The sequence below is a fragment of the Megalobrama amblycephala genome, linkage group LG14, assembly GCF_018812025.1.
Source record: "Megalobrama amblycephala isolate DHTTF-2021 linkage group LG14, ASM1881202v1, whole genome shotgun sequence".
In the NCBI taxonomy this organism is placed as follows: Eukaryota; Metazoa; Chordata; class Actinopteri; order Cypriniformes; family Xenocyprididae; genus Megalobrama; species Megalobrama amblycephala.
The window spans coordinates 14,708,574-14,727,145 of record NC_063057.1 but is presented as its reverse complement, the minus strand read 5'-3'; the positions used below and the strand labels follow the sequence as shown (position 1 = coordinate 14,727,145).

The 18,572-nt window shown below is 36.0% G+C and overlaps 2 protein-coding genes across 2 annotated transcripts; both read left to right on the top strand.

Annotated features, from left to right (window-relative positions):
- Positions 1-10: 10 nt before the first annotated feature.
- On the top strand, positions 11-7,286 carry slc25a3a (solute carrier family 25 member 3a). The gene is made up of 9 exons (XM_048155941.1): positions 11-99; positions 405-519; positions 647-791; positions 2,458-2,585; positions 2,675-2,854; positions 3,017-3,198; positions 4,858-5,030; positions 5,147-5,257; positions 6,908-7,286. The coding sequence occupies exons 3-9, from the start codon at positions 662-664 to the stop codon at positions 7,069-7,071; spliced, it is 1,068 nt and encodes a 355-aa protein (XP_048011898.1). The 5' UTR covers positions 11-99; positions 405-519; positions 647-661; the 3' UTR covers positions 7,072-7,286.
- A 4,917-nt stretch (positions 7,287-12,203) lies between these two features.
- Positions 12,204-18,455, top strand: ldhba (lactate dehydrogenase Ba). The gene is made up of 8 exons (XM_048154698.1): positions 12,204-12,364; positions 14,761-14,896; positions 15,230-15,347; positions 15,771-15,944; positions 16,057-16,230; positions 16,365-16,482; positions 17,614-17,737; positions 17,844-18,455. The coding sequence occupies exons 2-8, from the start codon at positions 14,768-14,770 to the stop codon at positions 18,009-18,011; spliced, it is 1,005 nt and encodes a 334-aa protein (XP_048010655.1). The 5' UTR covers positions 12,204-12,364; positions 14,761-14,767; the 3' UTR covers positions 18,012-18,455.
- The last annotated feature ends 117 nt before the right edge of the window (positions 18,456-18,572 follow it).

The window sequence follows — 18,572 nt, the reverse complement described above, 5'->3', positions numbered from 1 at the left end:
TTTCCTGTAATAAATGTGTTGTCTTTAGGGTTTGCTGCGGTGCATTGCAGTTCTTCACAGAGGCACTGGAAATTCTGACCTCCCTTTGATCTTGTATAGGTAAGGAGGATATAACTGTGCAAGACTCTATGCTCTGGTCCAGGAATAGACTGTCTCATTGAGTTTAATCGCCTTACACCCCCACTGCTGTGCGTAATAAGCTCACACACGCTACCATGAGCTCAAGTTTGCAGTGGGACTCAACTATACAGTAACTACAAATTAAGTTGGATGCATATTTACACCAATACCTTGATATACTGGTTGTTTTTTTTTTTTTTTTTTTTTTTTTTTTTTAATGAATGCTAGTATGGCCCATAATACCATCATACTTTTTTTCCAATGGGTTGGTGTTCACGGTGAAGTCTCAGTGTGGTGACGTCACAGAAGGTCAGGGCGATTTAGTCTGAGGTCATCTGATGTCTCAGATTCGCCTGCCGCTGATGCACCCAGGAGGCGCCGTTTCTTTACAACCAACAAGTGAGTGTACTTTTTCTTTTTAACATGAATTTTCTGAAATATTTGAATGAGAGAGAAATACTGTTTCTTAGCAATGTATGCAAAAAAACCTAACTTTTGTTTGATTTAAATTGTCTGTTTTTGCCAGTAAACCCTGGTGAAAATGTACCCAACCACCCTAACACAGTTGGCACGGTCGAATCCTTTCCAGACTCCTCTTTTTTCCATTAAACCGGATCAGCAACAAGAGAGCCAGCAGATAAAACGCAAACTTGCTGCAGCATCTTACAAAGGTAAGAAATTGCTGTTCCTTATCTTCTGAACTGGATAATTTGCCAACAGAATTAGACTAATGGAATTATGTCCAAAATGTTGTTTTTCTTGTTTATTTATTAATTATTACTTGTTTGTATATGTTTTAATATTTGTTTATTTTTATGTATTATATTGTTTTATTTGTATAGATTTGTTTATATTTTATTTATTATTTTGTTTGCATCTTAGTTAGTTTGTTTGTTTGTTTGTTTGTTTGTTTGTTTGTTATTATTTGGTGTAAGATTTTAGAAAGGTCTCTGGTGTAATGATAAAGCTCAAAGTGGACTGCTTGTCATTCCATTCGTAAAGAATTAACTTCCTTCACAAGGATTACACGTCTGGCTAATAGACTTTACCTTGTCATGATTCCCTGCTAATTCCTATGCACTTTTTCTCAAGAAAATCTTGCACTTGAATACAAGTGATACATTTTGAATTATGCGCTGATTGTTTTTTTTACAATGAATGAGGACAAAAAGCATGCAAAATCATTGTAAATGTAGTCAAAATTGTTTGTGAATTATATTCCAAGTCTCCTGCACTCATGCAATAGTTTTGTGTGACAAACAGGCTCTTTTGTCCACTTATTCACTGTTAGATGCTGCAGCTGGTTCATTGGGTCAGTGAGCCACAAAATCGGACTTGTGAATAAATCATTCAGGTTCAACTGGATCAGACTCAAAACAACAATTCATTCTCAATTCAGACATCAACACATTTATCATGAACTTTCATGATCTAGAACTAAGCTAGATTTTGCTTCCTTGTCCTCCAAACACATTAAATTGGCTTAAACTGCACTCTTAAAAATTAAGGTTCCAAAAAGGAGTTTTTGCAGCAATGCCATTTAAGAACCTCTCAGTAAACAGTTCTAGTTTGAAGATAAAAATAAAGGTTGTGTATTGGCTTCTAACCTTTAACATCCATGAAACCTTTTCAATATACAAGGTTCTTTATAATAGAAAAAGGTTCTTACAATTGTTAAAATGTCCTTTACACAAAAAAAAAAGGGTTCTTTTAAGAACTGTTCACAGAAAGGTTATTTGGGGAACCAAAAATGGTTTTTCTATGGCAAAAACACCCTTTTGGAACCTTTATTTTTAAGAGTGAACATTTTAATAATCTTAAGAAACTTTTTCCACTATAAAGAACCCTTTGAGAAATGGAAAGATTCCATGGATGTTAAAGTGATAGCTCACCGAAAAATGAAAATTCTGTCATCATTTACTCACCTTCAAGTTGTTCCAAACCTGTACGAGATTCTTTGTTCTGCTGAACACAAAGGAAGATATTTGGAAGAATATTTGTAACCAGGCAGATCTCACCTCCCACTGTGGTAGTCAATGGGGGGTGAGATCTGCCTGGTTACAAATATTCTTCAAAATATCTTCCTTTGTGTTCAGCAGAACAAAGACATTTATACAGATTTGGAACAACTTGAGGGGGAGTAAATGATGACAGAATTTTCATTTTTGGGTGAACTATCCCTTTAAATGTTCTCCATGGAACCATAGATGCCAATATTAAAAGCGTGACTTAAGTATGAATTTATTTTTCCCTCTGTATCACACACACAGTATTGATGTTTGTGATCAAATTGAAAGGGAAATGTTGTGATGTCAAATGTGTGTTTTCCGCCCTCAGATGCAGATGTGAGCTGTGAATATGGGTCAAATAAATATTACGCCCTCTGCGGTTTCGGTGGGATTTTGAGCTGTGGCCTCACACACACAGCAGTCGTACCCCTCGACCTCATTAAATGTCGCATACAGGTAATGTAACGTTGTGTCAAAATGAAACAAGTCACCAGCTTATTTTGACTGATTTCATTCACTAATGCATTATTCCTGTTGTCTTCCAGGTGGACCCGGTTAAGTACAAGTCCATCTTCAATGGTTTCTCAGTCACCTTGAGAGAGGATGGTGTGAGGGGGCTGGGCAAAGGCTGGGCTCCTACATTCATTGGTTATTCCATGCAAGGCCTTTGCAAGTTTGGTTTCTATGAAGTCTTTAAGTCCCTGTACAATGACATGCTTGGAGAGGTGAGTCTCTAGATTTGGGATACAAATAAGACAGAAAATGAGAGGGAACTAATTTGGGTCTGCAAAGATTGTTCCAAAACAGTTCATTTAATATATTTTTCCATATCTGTTTGCGATAGATCACCAGCTAACCTGTGTTGTTTGGTTTGGTCTGCTGAACAGGAGAATGCTTATTTGTGGAGGACGTCCGTTTATCTGGCCGCATCAGCCAGCGCTGAGTTTTTTGCTGATATTGCACTGGCTCCTATGGAAGCGTGCAAAGTGCGCATCCAGACGCAGCCCGGCTATGCTAACACCTTGAGGGAGTGCGCCCCCAAAATGCATGCTGAGGAGGGGCTAAAGGCGTGAGTAGATCCTTAACTCTCTGATGTTCTTCACTTAAGGGGCACACTTGTGTCAAAATAGACTGGAGACAAAAAGCATATTTTTTTTTATAAATATTTAGATTTGTTGTATACAATGATATTTATTTCTATCAGTTTTATTTTAGTTTTATTTTAGTTGTATTAATATTTTGAATTAGCTTTTATTATATTTTTAGTTTTAATATTTAATTTAATTTTTTAGTAATTATGTACTTTGTTGTGCTTATTTTTTTTTTTAAATATTGCTATTTAGGTTTAATACATTTTTATTTATTTTTTATTTATTTATTTTTTTAGTTATAGTTTTTATTTAGTTTATTTCAAGGGCAACATTTATGACAATTCATTTATTTATAAATGAACTACGGAGCCCCGGACATGACATGCAGGAAAAAATAGGCTAAATCGTGCAAATTTACAAAATTTACAAAATAGTAAATTGTGTGCACGATTTAATTTTTTTTCTTGCATGTCATGTTCAGGGCTCTGTAATGAACAGATTTTTTTTTTTAAGTTTTAGTTTAGTTAATTATAATAGGCTAATCATGATTTCTGGATAAAATAATATATTCAATTAAAAACAAATCATATTTAAAATTCAAAGTAAAAATGGAGTAAAGGTGTGTGTGTGTGTGTGTGTGTGTGTGTGTGTGTGTGTGTGTGTGTGTGTGTGTGTGTGTGTGTGTGTGTGTGTGTATATATAAATTGTATATATGTATATTACAGAAGAGGATTAGGGCCAAGCAATAATAAAAAATAAAAAAAACATCTCGAGATTAAAGTTGTTAAATTTCAAGAAAAAACTCGTTAAATTTCGAGAAAAAAGTTGAGATAAAATGTTGAGAATAAAGTCATTAAATTACGAGAAAAAAGTCACTAAATTACGAGAACAAATTCGTTAAATTATGAGAAAAATGTTGTTAAATTTCGTTAAATGTCGTTAAAAATGTTGAGAATAAAGTCATTACGAGAACAAATTCGTTAAATTATGAGAAAAATGTCGTTAAATGTCGTTAAAAGTGTTGAGAATAAAGTCATTAAATTATGAGAAAAAAGTTGTTAAATTATGAGAACAAATTCGTTAAATTACGAATTTATTCTCAATTTAACGACTTTTTTTCTCGGAATTTAATGACTTTATTCTCATAATTTAATAACTTTATTCTCAACATTTTATCTCGACTTTTTTCTCAAAATTTAACGAGTTTTTTCTCGAAATTTAACAACTTTAATCTCGAGATGGTTTTATTTTTTTATTATTGCTTGGCCATAATCCTCTTCCGTAGTATATAGATATATTTTATATAGAGTTTTTTTTTCAGATATAGTTAATTACTTTTATTAGGTTTTGCATTTGGATATTGTCAAAGATTATTTAATTGTTGCTGAATTGTAGATTATACCCCAAAAATTGCTGTGTATTTCTTGTGTTCATACAGCAAATGTCAGAAAACTCAAGTTTTGTACCATTCTGATAAATAAAACTAAAAAATAAAAACATTTTTCGGGCTAAAACTGACTGAAGACCACCAGAGTGTTAAGGCTGACAAACAAAGTTGACTACATTACCCATGAGGCCCTTCAGAAGGCCTAGGTTGTGTGCTGGAGTACTGATTGTTGATGTGATCATCTGTGCAGGTTCTATAAAGGGGTTTATCCCTTGTGGCTGAGGCAGATCCCCTACACCATGATGAAGTTTGCCTGTTTCGAGCGAACCGTGGAGATGCTGTATAAGCACATAGTACCAAAACCCCGCAGTGAGTGCTCCAAACCTGAGCAGCTGGTGGTGACCTTTGTTGCTGGTTATATTGGTAAGTGCTTGGGCCCTTAGATACAGCATTTACCATGGTATGTCTGTGTAAAGAGTGTTGACTCAACTTTGCATAAATATAGATACATGTAAGCTTTGCTGTGTGTCCCTCCTCAGCTGGCGTGTTCTGTGCTGTGGTGTCCCATCCCGCGGACTCTGTGGTGTCTGTACTGAACAAAGAGAAAGGCAGTTCAGCTGTTGAGGTGCTGAAAAAACTGGGACCCGTTGGTGAGTCACTGCACACACATACTGTACAACATATAGCAGTCAACAGCTGTGGATCAAAAACAAACTGAGGGGCAAGACAGTACATTATCCTGCTTACCAAATAAATAAATTCATGGACATGAAATACTGATTTGAATTTGTGAAAGTTTCTTTTAAAGTAATCTTTATTTTATTACAAACAAGATTAAAGAAGTAACTTTTAGAGTCATTCATAGGATATGTATATATCCTGCTAAACATTTTCTTGTTAAATTTAAAAAAGATATACATATGTAAACTGTTGCTTTTGCAATTTATGGCATGTTTTTAATGACTATTCATTTGTTTTGGACGTACAAATTCTAAGGAAAGAAACCACACTTTTTAGCATTTAAGAAACAAGTAAAACATTATATTGAATACATTTTTCACTCAAACAAAAACAGAAAGCTATTCAGATTGTATAGGAAGATATTTTGCGTCTTTGTGCATTGTTTACTCCCCCTAGCAAATTGATTGATTGATTGAAATCTGTTTATACTTGCTTATATTGTTCATTTGATGTGCTTATTAAAAAAACTTTAGACATTTAAAGGGTTAGTTCACCCAAAAATGAAAATTCTGTCATTTATTACTTACCCTCATGCCGTTCCACACCCCGTAAGACCTTCGTTAATCTTCAGAACACAAATTAAGATATTTTGGTTGAAATCCGATGGCTCCGTGAGGCCTCCATGGGGAGCAATGACACTTCCTCTCTCAAGATCCATAAAAGTACTAAAAACATATTTAAATCAGTTCATGTGAGTACAGTGGCTCAATATTAATATTATAAAGCGACGAGAATACTTTTGGAGCGCCAAAAAAACTAAATAACGACTTATTTAGTGATGGCCAATTTCAAAACAATGCTTCAGGAAGCATCGGAGCACAGATGAATCAGTGTGTCGAATCTGCTGTTCGGAGCGCCAAAGTCACGTGATTTCAGCCGTTGGCAGTTTGACACGCGATCTGAATCATGATTCGACACACTGATTCATTTATTACTCCGATGCTTCATGAAGCAGTGTTTTGAAATTGGCCATCACTAAATAAGTCATTATTATTATTATTTTTTGGAGCACCAAAAATATTCTCGTCGCTTTATAATATTAATATTGAGCCACTGTACTCACATGAACTGATTTAAATATGTTTTTAGTACCTTTATGGATCTTGAGTGAGGAAGTGTCCATTGCTCCCTATGGAGGCCTCACGGAGCTATCGGATTTCAACTAAAATATCTTAATTTGTGTTCTGAAGATTAACGAAGGTCTTACGGGTGTGGAACGGCATGAGGGTAAGTAATAAATGACAGAATTTTCATTTTTGGGTGAACCCAAACCCTTTAAGCACCATTACACTGAAGTTGCAGAGGGATGTAATACTCTTCATTACCAAAAGAGGCAGCTGTTGTTCCTGGATTTATTCCCAGTAGATCACATCAGTTTCATAGGGATCTCATTAGAAAACCATAATCACCAATTTTGTGCACATATTCATTTTGCTCTTTTATCTCGGTTCATTAATTATTTGCATATTTTAAGTAAGAGGGGGTAGCACAGCAGAGTAATATTTTGTAATAATTTGTGTATAAATCAAGAGTTCATATAGCTTTTCTTTCTCCCACAGGTATGTGGAAGGGTCTTGTTGCTCGAATCATTATGATTGGTACGCTGACCGCCCTACAGTGGTTCATCTATGACTCAGTGAAGGTGTACTTCCGTCTGCCCCGTCCACCACCCCCTGAGATGCCCGAGTCCCTTAAGAGGAAGATGGGTCTCCTGGACTACTAGACTCCTCCCTTATCAACTGTATCCTGAGTAACTGCACAAATACAAAGATTTATTTTCACATTCACCACTTGCAATAAATGCCACAGTTCCTGGTGTGTTTATCAGCGCTGAAAGCACTATTGAATGATCATAAGACAAAGGGTTTCTCCAGTGTCACTGTATGAATATTAGAGTAAAATCAATCTCAAACTAAACATCTGTTGATTTTTATTTGAGTTCTGTGTGTTTTTTTTAAACCTTTTTGCTCTCATTAGGTAACTAAATACTAAAGGAAAGACAAAAAACATCGAATTATCTTCTGGAAAGAGAATTTTCGTTATGTTATTTGTATGTAATAAGTGTTTTGTCATTACGTCTAGAATTAGGCTACAACATGTATCCTTATACTAGGTAATATTTGTATACATATTTCATATGTATAATAAATGAGCACACTCATAGCCATGTGATATGGCTGTATATCAGCATGGATGTGATTCACAGTGAACTAATATACTGCCATACCGCACAGTTATGAGTGTGATATTGCGTTTATACAACAGTTTGATGGCACGAGTGTGTAAATAAATAAGAAATAACAAAGGAGTGTATTATTTCTATAAGAGCCGGTGGCAAATCCCTGAAGCACTGGCTGAGATGAAGCTGTTCTCGGCGGGTACACGAGCACTGAACGGCTGCTGATGGCCTGGAGCGCGCATCTCCGAAAACATCTAAACAAATTGTAAAATAGGCACTATGAATAAATATAAGTCACATATTTCAGGTCTAAACAACTACATTCTTGCCTAAAAAAAACTCTTAAAACTACAGTTCGTGGTACAACAAGTGTAGTATCAAAGACTATAGAATAACACAAGATCTGTCTCTCGTATTGTTTTGAATGGGAGAAAGTGTAATGCGCAATATGACGGAATAAGTCCCGCCTTCTAAATAATTGCCAATCGCCGACTGGTAAAGTCATCGCGTCACTGCATCAGCCGTTAGAAGCGCCGGTTTCTATAGAAACAGTCAGACGCGCGCCTCTGAAACATGGCAGAAGAGACGCGCAGTTAGGTCTGCGCATGCGCATTAGCTTGATCCAGCCTGAAAAATAGAGTTTTTTGTCATGATTCGAGCGTTTGGATAAAATATTTATAAGACAGCTGTTGTCAGATTTCATTGGTGATTTCAAATATGAAATGTAATTGTAAGGTTGGCGAACAGTTTTGGAGAATTTGATCCCCATTCAAAGAGATAGGGCATGATGCCCAGGATGCCCGAGAGGCGTTTCAAAGATGGCCGCCGAGTGAAATGACTTGTCTTAAAGGGACTTTGGTAGTATTTATAAAAAATTAAAAAAAAATACAGTGGATTTGCTCGGCCTCCATGACAGTCGCTTCAAATACAAACGGTGAAAAGGAGTGCTGTTATCACTAGAATATCGCACGGCTCTCAGCCAATCAGATTCAAGAACCAGAAAGAACTGTTGTATAAATTATATATATAAATATATAAATTATTTTATACAAAAGATAGCCTACTTTTATTAAAGCTCATTTATTATACAATTGAACAAGTTTTCAGACGGTGTTGTTGTTCATTAACTAAAACTATTAAAAATCATTTTTGTTAATTGAAAAAAAGCTGAAATAAAATATAAATGAAAAACTTAAATGATAATTTTATATATATATATATATATATATATATATATATGATAAGAGCATAAAATGACTAAAATATAAACTGAAATTAAAACGAAAACTGAAAATATATATATTTTTTAAAAAAGCTAACTTTAGGGGAAACTGGGAAAATGTAAATTAATTTAAAAAAAAATCAAATACATAAATAAATTCATATTTACTGAAAGGTAAGCATTACTTGAAGTAAACATTTTTAGGTCATACTGGTTTGGCTAACAAAAGGCGAAGATGGAAACTACTGCTCAGGAATATCATTTGAATGCACCTTTAATTAGTTTCATTTATGAATGTTTTATAGCATTTCAGTGATGTGGTATCCAGTGTCTCGATTGCTTTGAGTGGACAGCATGAGTGATGAACTAATACAGTCCATTTTGATGTCACAATGAACGTTCTCTTTCCTATTGTCATTAGCTTGATGTAAGCAACAGGAAAACGGTGACCTGTGACCTCAATACAGCCTGTTTTGAGCTCTCAAAGAGAAATCCTATCAGGAACACCAAGCAGAGAGGGGTCATTCACTGCACAGAGTGTGCCTGCATTTGGGCATCTTTGTAAGAGTGTATGAGTTTTTGAGAGGGAAGGACTGCGCGTGTTCTTGTGTTCTCATGTTCTCATGTCTGTGTGCTCCATTGTCGTCATTATATCCCATTTGGTTTGTCTTGTTAATGTGGTTTGCAGTGGTAGCACTGTGAAGATGAATTCTGAGAAATAAATGCTCTCTGATTTGCTTCCTAAGCCGCTGATGCTGAGGGTCAAAGGTCACGAGGTGCTGAGCTGCATTTCACTGTAACCTTTTTGCCACAAATGCATTCACTCTGTAATGGCTCCACATGCACCTTCACCTCCCTAGTTAGTATTACAGCATCAAGCCATCAAAAGTGTGTTAAAAGCACATGATTTCACTGTGCTTTTGGTATATAAATGAAGTTTAGTTTTAAAAATCATACAAACCGGAATGAATGAATAAATCAATCAAAACCCACATGAATGCAAAATACTGTTAGTCTAGCTGACTATTTTTAGCCCTTTGGTGAGCACATGAGCATAGTGTTAAATGTTAAAGCAGCTGTTTGTGAAGCTCATGTGATCATGTGCAATAGAATTACACCAATTAAATTTGACTGTAGATTTGAGTTTATGTTGTGAAAAGTTAAAAAGCAGCAGCATTTGGATGAAACTTTTAATTAGACTGTCAGAAAAAAAAAACTTTTTGTTGAGTTGAAACTGTAATAAAGACATTTCTGATTTTCATTTAGTTTAACTTGATGTACTAAAATAACTGAAAGTGAAATAAAAATAATAAAAACTGTATAGACATATTTAAAAAACTAATCAAAATGACCAACTTTAGCTAAAATTAAAATGGAAAATATAAAGGTAAAAACTCATTTAAAATATTTCAATGATACTAAAAAAGCACTGGTTAGAAATCATGTTTTGTTAAAATCTCTGATAAATATGCTGTATCATATTGCATAATCTGCAATATTTATGCATGTGGAAAATTTCTAACCAATTATCACCTCAAAATTGTTTTAACTCTAAAAAAAATTCAAAAGGGAAAATAACTGAAAGGACATTCAGTACATACTTAGGCAGTACTGAAAATTTGCTTTGCTTTTCCTTTAGTTATGGTTTCATATTTGACAAAAAATAAAGATTTGGTACTGTTTTCATACAAGTTGGGTAATAAAGGAAGAACATTTCGGCAGAAAAAGAAGAGGTCATAACCTGAAGTGAGAATAGTGTGGGCAAATACCATACTCTATGTTTTTGGGTATGCGTGTGTGTGCTAATGTGTCTGTCTCTCTCTATTGTTGCAACCCTTGTCTCATAAAGGTCAGTCTGAAATAGCATGCAGTCCACTCGCCGGGTCACATGGGTTCATTAATAACCAAAGGTTTGGCAGCCTCTGTAAAATTCCATGAGAGGGATTGAAGAGCCTAGAAGCAGAATAAAGATGCTCAACATTGAATTACATTCATTATTAGTTTAATTAATAATAATAATGCATATTCAGTACATATAACTGATATAAAACATACTAAAATGTTTCATATACTAATAACTGTTTTGCTGACTCATAGTCAGAGCTTACTATGGATGAAATCCTGTACATTTCCCATGTTCCAGATGCTCTCATTTCCCTAATGAAGAACAGCTGCCTTTTTCAGGCCAGTGATTGGCCACTGGTTTGATGGGCGGTAGATTTGTGCTCACTGATTGGTGGGAATATATGAGGCAAACTATAAAACCTATGATATATACAGCTACTTCAGTTTTTAGACAGCCATGGTAATAGATAAATATTTAACTAAAATTTCTCAACTGGCATCTGATAACTAATTTCAATGACATGAGGCATAACAGGTTGTATTTGTACTTCAATATTTACAAAATGCCATTTTTAGACTAAGAAAAGTCTAAATTTAGCAGGATTGAGCATGCGAGTTAAGCATGGTTAAGTGTTCTTTGGCAGCTTGATAAGGGCTTGTGTGCATTAAAGAAACAGTAAACATGAAAATGAGGGTGAGTAAATAATGAAAATTTAAAATTTCCAGGAACTATCTATAGTGCCTCCATTATAGTGGCCATCAGGATGGCACGACCTAGAGGGGCACAGATGGTTATGTAATACACGCAGCCTATTACACAACCCATCACTAACAGCAAGGTGTCCCATAATCCCCCCTAACACACACATGCACAGCTCTTCTTCTCTCTTGCTCTTTTCTTCTGTTTCTTTCTTCATCTTCATCCATTTATTTATATTTCATCTCTCTATTTCCTTATTTGATGCATGCAGACAAAGCAAATAGTGACAGTGCCCTCAATGCTGCTCTGATGTCACAGACATGCTCTTATTGGACGAGCCAGTGGGAGGATCAGAGGTCTCATTGGTCCCCATATTTAGGATTTAAGAAAGTATTGTTTGATCATGAAAAGAAGGGTGTTGCTTGTTGCTGAGGTGCCAAGCACAAACATGTCTAAATTGAGGGAAGTAGCCAAGCAAGTTTTCTTGATTTTTTCAAATTTAATGTATTAGTTAAAACAAGCCTTACTCATTAGGTTACCGCATCTGGATGTGTTTACTAGGCAGTTTGCAGGTCAGGGTTGCATAACACACACAACCCCACCATGCAGTCCAACTACTCCATTTGGGCAACTAACATATCATATAATCTAATGAAAGCTAATAAATTCAATGTTTTAATTTTAATATTTAACTTTGCATAGTGATGATTGGGATATACGACTTTAATAGGGCATTATTGACAAATATTGCATTAATACAAATCCCATTAAGGTGCAAGGTCAGTGAAGAGGAAGTATTTTTATGATAACAATTAAATCCTTGACATAGTCCTCCAAGGGGAAAGTGGGCCGGTCTGTCGTTCTCATATTCCTCATATCAATAAGGGCATCGCATGCACTTGCACCAGTAGGTCATACGCTGTCTGCGTAGCGCCGCACGCTCAAATTCTGCTCCTCCACGAGTCACGCGACCACGCACGCACGCTCGCTCACTCTCACCGGTGTTCAGCGGCTCGCACTGCCCTTCCTCCTGCAGTCAAGGATACTTATTTAACATTCCTGCAACAAATGTATGTATATGGTTTGAATGGCTGTTTTATTGCTTCGCATATGCATCATCTAAATAAATTCTCTCGATTAGCATTATGTTAAACGAGCACCGTCGACATGGTGCGATGTAGCCAGTGTCGTTGACATTGAAGAGAGGGGTGAATAAATCTGCGGCGATGATTGCGACACATTTAAAGTTTTTAAAGTATTTTGTTGCTTTCCAACCTGAATTGTTAGATGAGCAGCCAAGGACGTTTGTGTGTGGGGTGGTGCACGAATGAACATGGAGGAATCCGGTGCACGCTGAACGTGAATTTGGCCTTGTTTAGAATGATCTGATGGCGGGAGGCCAAACTACGAATGTATGATTAACTCGAGACGGTTAAAATAAGAGTATATCGATTAACATCATGATTTTACAATTTACTGTTTGTTTTCAGATGCAGTTGCTGCATCCGAATCGTCAAGGACGTCGTAAGGACGGTTGCGTCATTATAGTTTTTTTTTAAATATAATGTTTTATGAGCGCTGAATTAAGTTGAAATACTTTTTTTTTCTTCTATTTTTAGAACAATTCAAATTTTCTAATGTGTACAGAATAGCAACAAGCTATGTATTTAACGAGTAAATAATTCAAATTATTATACATGATTTTTATTTTCGCTTTAAATAATGTGTGAATGAATAAACAAAGGCCAATTTTCACATCATTTTAGTTCATTTAATTGATTTATTCATTAGCGTACCACGTAGCTTACTGTTTCACACATAGCTTAGCTATCCACCAAGAGTCAAACCTTTTGTAAACACCTGATTTGGTTTGTCAGTTTTTACATTACATTTTCAAGCCCTTTATTTTGATGAATGTGGTTTAGCATAGAGTACTCTTTAGTACTGTGTAGGCTTCATGAAATTCATTGAGTGTTTCACACCAATATCAGCTCATTAAATGATAGTTATGTTAAGTAGCAGCAGCATTGCAAGATAAGGCTTGGAGATAAAGGCTGTGTGATGCTGGCTATGACCCTTGAAGAAGTGCAGTTAGACCTTTTATGATGGCAGTATCTAACATTATCTAGATGATAATATCTAACGTCTAACATAATCCTCATGAGCCCATTGAGGATTAGTGTCACAATTGAGCTCTGTGTCAGTGTGTGTCAGAGTTTGCATGCTCATAAGCCAGTGAAGTGGTGTCTTGTAGGTTTGTCTAGCCAACTGTAATAAACTTAATTGACTGGAATTCTGTCCAAAAAATAAATTATGGTTTCATTTGTATAATGCATCTAAAAGCTTCCTAGACATGGCAAACTATTATTAATAATAATTTTAGTTTATATCCGTAATAAATTAGTTTTTCTCTTGTTTGTCTTGGACAAATTGTCCATTGACTAAAATGGACATGCATTGCCTAATCTTGCAGTGTGTAGAAACACTCCTTCAGTTTTCTAGATTTAGCAAATGGGGGCAGAGTGACTTGGCTCTAGTGGCTAATTTTATTATCGAATGGGCCTCTGCTGGAAATGGGTAATTTGCTCAGTATGGAGTAGTGGTTTACGCAGTGAGGGTGACCTTGTTACCTTGACCCAGCTTTGATGCCTGACCATGTCGAACTTAACTGAAACTTAAATCCAGTTAAAGGAACACTCCACTTTTTTTTTTTTTTTTTTTTTTTTTTGAAAATGGGCTCATTTTCCAACTCCCCTAGAGTTAAACAGTTGAGTTTTTACCATTTTCGAATCCATTCAGCCGATTATTGGGTCTGGCGGTACCACTTTTAGCATAGCTTAGCATAGTTCATTGAATCTGATTAGACCGTTAGCATCTTGCTCAAAAATGACCAAAGAGTTTTGATATTTTTCCTATTTAAAACTTGACTCTTCTGTAGTTACATCGTGTACTAAGACTGACGGAAAATGAAAGGATGTAATATCATTGCTCCTGCTGCACCCATGGTACGGCAGCTAAGTTCCTTGATTATTACGCCAGAATGAGAGTATAGTTCCTAGCCATATCGGCCTAGAAAATCACAACTTTTCATTTTCCGTCGGTCTTAGTACACAATGTAACTACAGAAGAGGAAAATAGGAAAAATATCAAAACTCTTTGGTCATTTTTGAGCGAGATGCTAACGGTCTCATCAGATTCAATGAACTATGCTAAGCTATGCTAAAAGTGGTACCGCCAGATCCAGAGATCGACTGAATAGATTAAAAAAATGGTAAAACTCAACTGTTTAACTTTAGGGGAGTTGGAAAATGAGCCTATTTTCAAAAAAGTGGAGTGTTCCTTTAACATATACACAGCAGCTCCCTGAGTTAACTTTTTTTTTACTTTCATTTCTATTATTTATGGTTTAGAGATGGTACACTCTTAATAGTTTGCATTGTAAACATGATCTGTCCTGTTCTTCCAGCGGGATCATGGCTTCAGTAATGCAGAAGCTGATCACTCCTTTGGCCACCGGCCCCGCTGAGCCCCCCAGGAACAAAGTCACAATTGTTGGCGTGGGACAGGTGGGCATGGCGTGCGCTGTCAGCGTCCTACTCAGGGTAAGAGACCTTCCTCTTAACCACCAATGAATGACTCTACATGAATGTACTTAGCAAATGTTTTTACTTTGAATTTTGGCACTATTCATGCCTTGAATATGTTAGATTTATTGTTTGTGGTCACATGTACTGTTGCTAGGTAAAATTTTGTGGGCAAAATCCAGTCATTTCAATAGGAATCCATGCAATTGGGAGTTTTGCATGAGCTACTGTACACTAGACAATGAGCCTTTTTTGCCCGCTAAATTTAGCTAATGTGACTGCACCTTAATACAAAAATAGTGTCCGGCATTTAAAGTAATAGTTTCATACCGTTTCTTTCCTGTCTTGTAGGAGCTTACAGATGAACTGGCTCTGGTGGATGTTGTGGAGGATAGACTGAAGGGAGAGATGTTGGATTTGCAACATGGCAGCCTTTTCCTCAAGACCCCTAAGATTGTGGCTGACAAGGGTGGGTTGCACTTATGTGCATGACTCTTTATTAAAATGATCAGATTATTTTAGATTGTATATTACTATACATTGAGTTCTCATGATCTTATAAAACTTTCGAGCTTAAGGCGCAGTTTTGCAGGCAAAAACTATTTTGTCAATAGTGTAGCAAGGTTTGAAGCACAGTTTAAACTGAAGTTACTTTCAAACCAAACAGCTTTCTGTCGGTCAATGCCACAGATCTCTGAGACCAACCTGATCCCCTAGCAAAATCTGCATGAGGAAAACCCAAAATTTCTGCTTCTGTGGATTCATATTGAAATGGCAGGATTTGCCTGTGAAAATTTGCTGAATAACACACCTTTATGCTGAAATTCTTAAAGTTAGTTTAATTTAGTCGTAGTGTCTGAAGTTTTGAGTTTGTGTTTGTATTTTTTGATAGACTACTCTGTGACCGCCAACTCTCGTATCGTGGTGGTGACGGCCGGAGTGCGTCAACAGGAGGGTGAGAGCAGACTGAACCTGGTGCAGAGGAACGTCAACATTTTCAAACACATCATCCCTCAGATTGTCAAATACAGTCCTGACTGCATCCTCGTTGTGGTGTCCAATCCAGGTGAGCAAACACTCACTCACAACATGCTTAATTTGAATGTTTTGCTGTTCAGCACTTCAGGTTCCTGTACTGTATTGTATTTATATTAACCGCTGTTTATGTGTTCATGCAGTGGATGTTCTGACCTACGTGACCTGGAAGCTGAGCGGCCTGCCAAAGCACCGCGTCATTGGCAGCGGGACCAACCTGGACTCCGCCCGTTTCCGCTACATCATGGCGGAGAAACTGGGCATCCACTCCAGCAGCTTTAATGGCTACATCCTGGGAGAGCATGGAGACTCTAGCGGTGAGAGAGAGAGGGAGCTGAATGAAGAGAAAGATGGAGGGTGCAGGGGAAGAAAAGTAATCAGAGGGAGAGGATGAAGGGCTGGCAGCCCTATCACAGCATATTTTTAAAGCTGCTGTTCTTTTATTTAACAGTGCCTGTATGGAGTGGAGCAAATGTTGCAGGAGTCAGCCTGCAGAAACTCAACCCTGACATTGGCACAGATAAAGACAGCGAGAACTGGAAGGAAGCTCACAAGATGGTTGTGGACAGGTAGGGGACATCTTGTTTCGAGGGCTGTTATATGACTGATAGGGAATTAGGATAAAGATTATTAAAGGGTTAGTTCAGCCAAAAATGAAAATTCTGTCATTAATTACGCCCCCTCATGTTGTTCCAAACCTGTAAGACTTTATCTCTGTTATCAGAACACTAAGATCTTTTTAATGAAATCTGAGAGCTTTCTGTCCCTCCATTGATAGCCTTTGCAACTACCACTTTCAAGCCCCAGATAGGAAGTAATCCATGTGACTCCAGTGGTTTAACCTCAATTTTATGAAGCATCACAAGTGCACTGTTGCAAAAAAAAAAAAAAAAAGTAACACTTTTACAAAATATTAATCTCCAACACGTGTTCCGAAGATGAACCGATGTCTTGCAGGTTTGGAACAATATGAGGGAGAGTAATTAATGACAATTTTCATTTTTGGTTCAATTTTTCAGTTTTCAATTTTAGTTAACCACAGTGCTGTTGAGAAGGTGAATTTAAAGAATTTCAGTATTTTTCATAATTTCATTAAATAGTTTTAAATAGAGTTTTAATGTTTGACACACCCATATACTATAATTTTTTTTTTTTTTTTTTTTTTTAAGAAATTTGAACGTGAAAGAATAATTTGAAAGGGGAAAAAAAAAAAAAATATATATATATATATATATATATATATATATATATATATATTTTTTTTTAAACAATTTTATATATATATATATATATATATATATATATATATATATATATATATATATATATATATATATATATATAAAAAATATATTTTAATTTTTTTTTACTTTTTTTATATATATATATATATATATATATATATATATATATATATATATATATATATATATATATATATATATATATAAATTCAACTTTTTTTTATTAAAATAAAATCCAAAAAAGTCCAATAATTCAGACAGAATTGTTTTTTGTTGTTTGTTTTGTTTTTGTTTTTTGTTTTTTTTTAAACACAAAAAGGAGAATTTGTATTAACTCCGAAAAGAAAAATGTAAAAATCCTCTCTCTTTTTAAAAACAAATGTGAGGTTTGGCATTACTAAATAATGATAAAAGGTAAATATCCATTGTTAATTAATTGCTCCCATGTTCTCATAGTGCCTACGAAGTGATCAAGCTGAAGGGATACACTAACTGGGCCATCGGCCTCAGTGTGGCTGACCTAACCGAGACCCTGGTGAAGAACCTGAACCGGGTCCACCCTGTCTCCACCATGGTGAAGGTGAGAGGAGTTTGCACTGTGTAGTCATACAGTTTCATATCCCAGAACTGCACAGAATGTTATTGTTATTGGTGATCACTTCACGTGTCTCTTATGTCATCTGCAGGGCATGTATGGCATCGGAGACGAAGTGTACCTGAGTCTGCCCTGTGTGCTCAACAGCAGCGGAGTGGGCAGCGTCATCAACATGACCCTGACCGACGAAGAAATCGCTCAGCTGAAGAAGAGCGCCGACACTCTGTGGGGCATCCAAAAAGACCTGAAGGACCTGTAGAGCCACCACAGGATGCCACACACTCCTTCGCTTTTCACACTCCCTCAGTATCTTTACACACTCTCTCTCTCTCCAACTCTGTATCGGTCCTTTCTTCTCACTTTCTTTTGGATATGCTTGCTTTGATGTATTTTTCCATGGTGGTTAATGTAGGCATAATAATCTAAAATGTGAAATTTTTCTTCTAAAGAGAACGATCAAAGGGGAACATCTTTGCACTTGTTAAGTCACTGTGTAGGCAATGAAGAAAGAACAAACACCTCTCTTGTCTGGACATAATTTAGTGAGATCATTAGGGAACTTTCTGTCGCTGTTTAAGTCAAGAGGAGAAGGGGCTGAAGTGAGGTAGAAACAAATGGATTCATTCTGAATGATTTTGTAAGTGTTGGTCATATTGGTGAGTGTGTGTAAGATGAAGTTAATAAATTAATGAAATGGTTCAAATCTGTCTGGGCTGTTTTTGTGATCTTACGGATGCAAGTATTTAACACCTCCTTGTGGTAAAAACCTTTTTATATTTAAATAACAAGCTGTATTACTTGATAAACTTTCAAAAAGTGT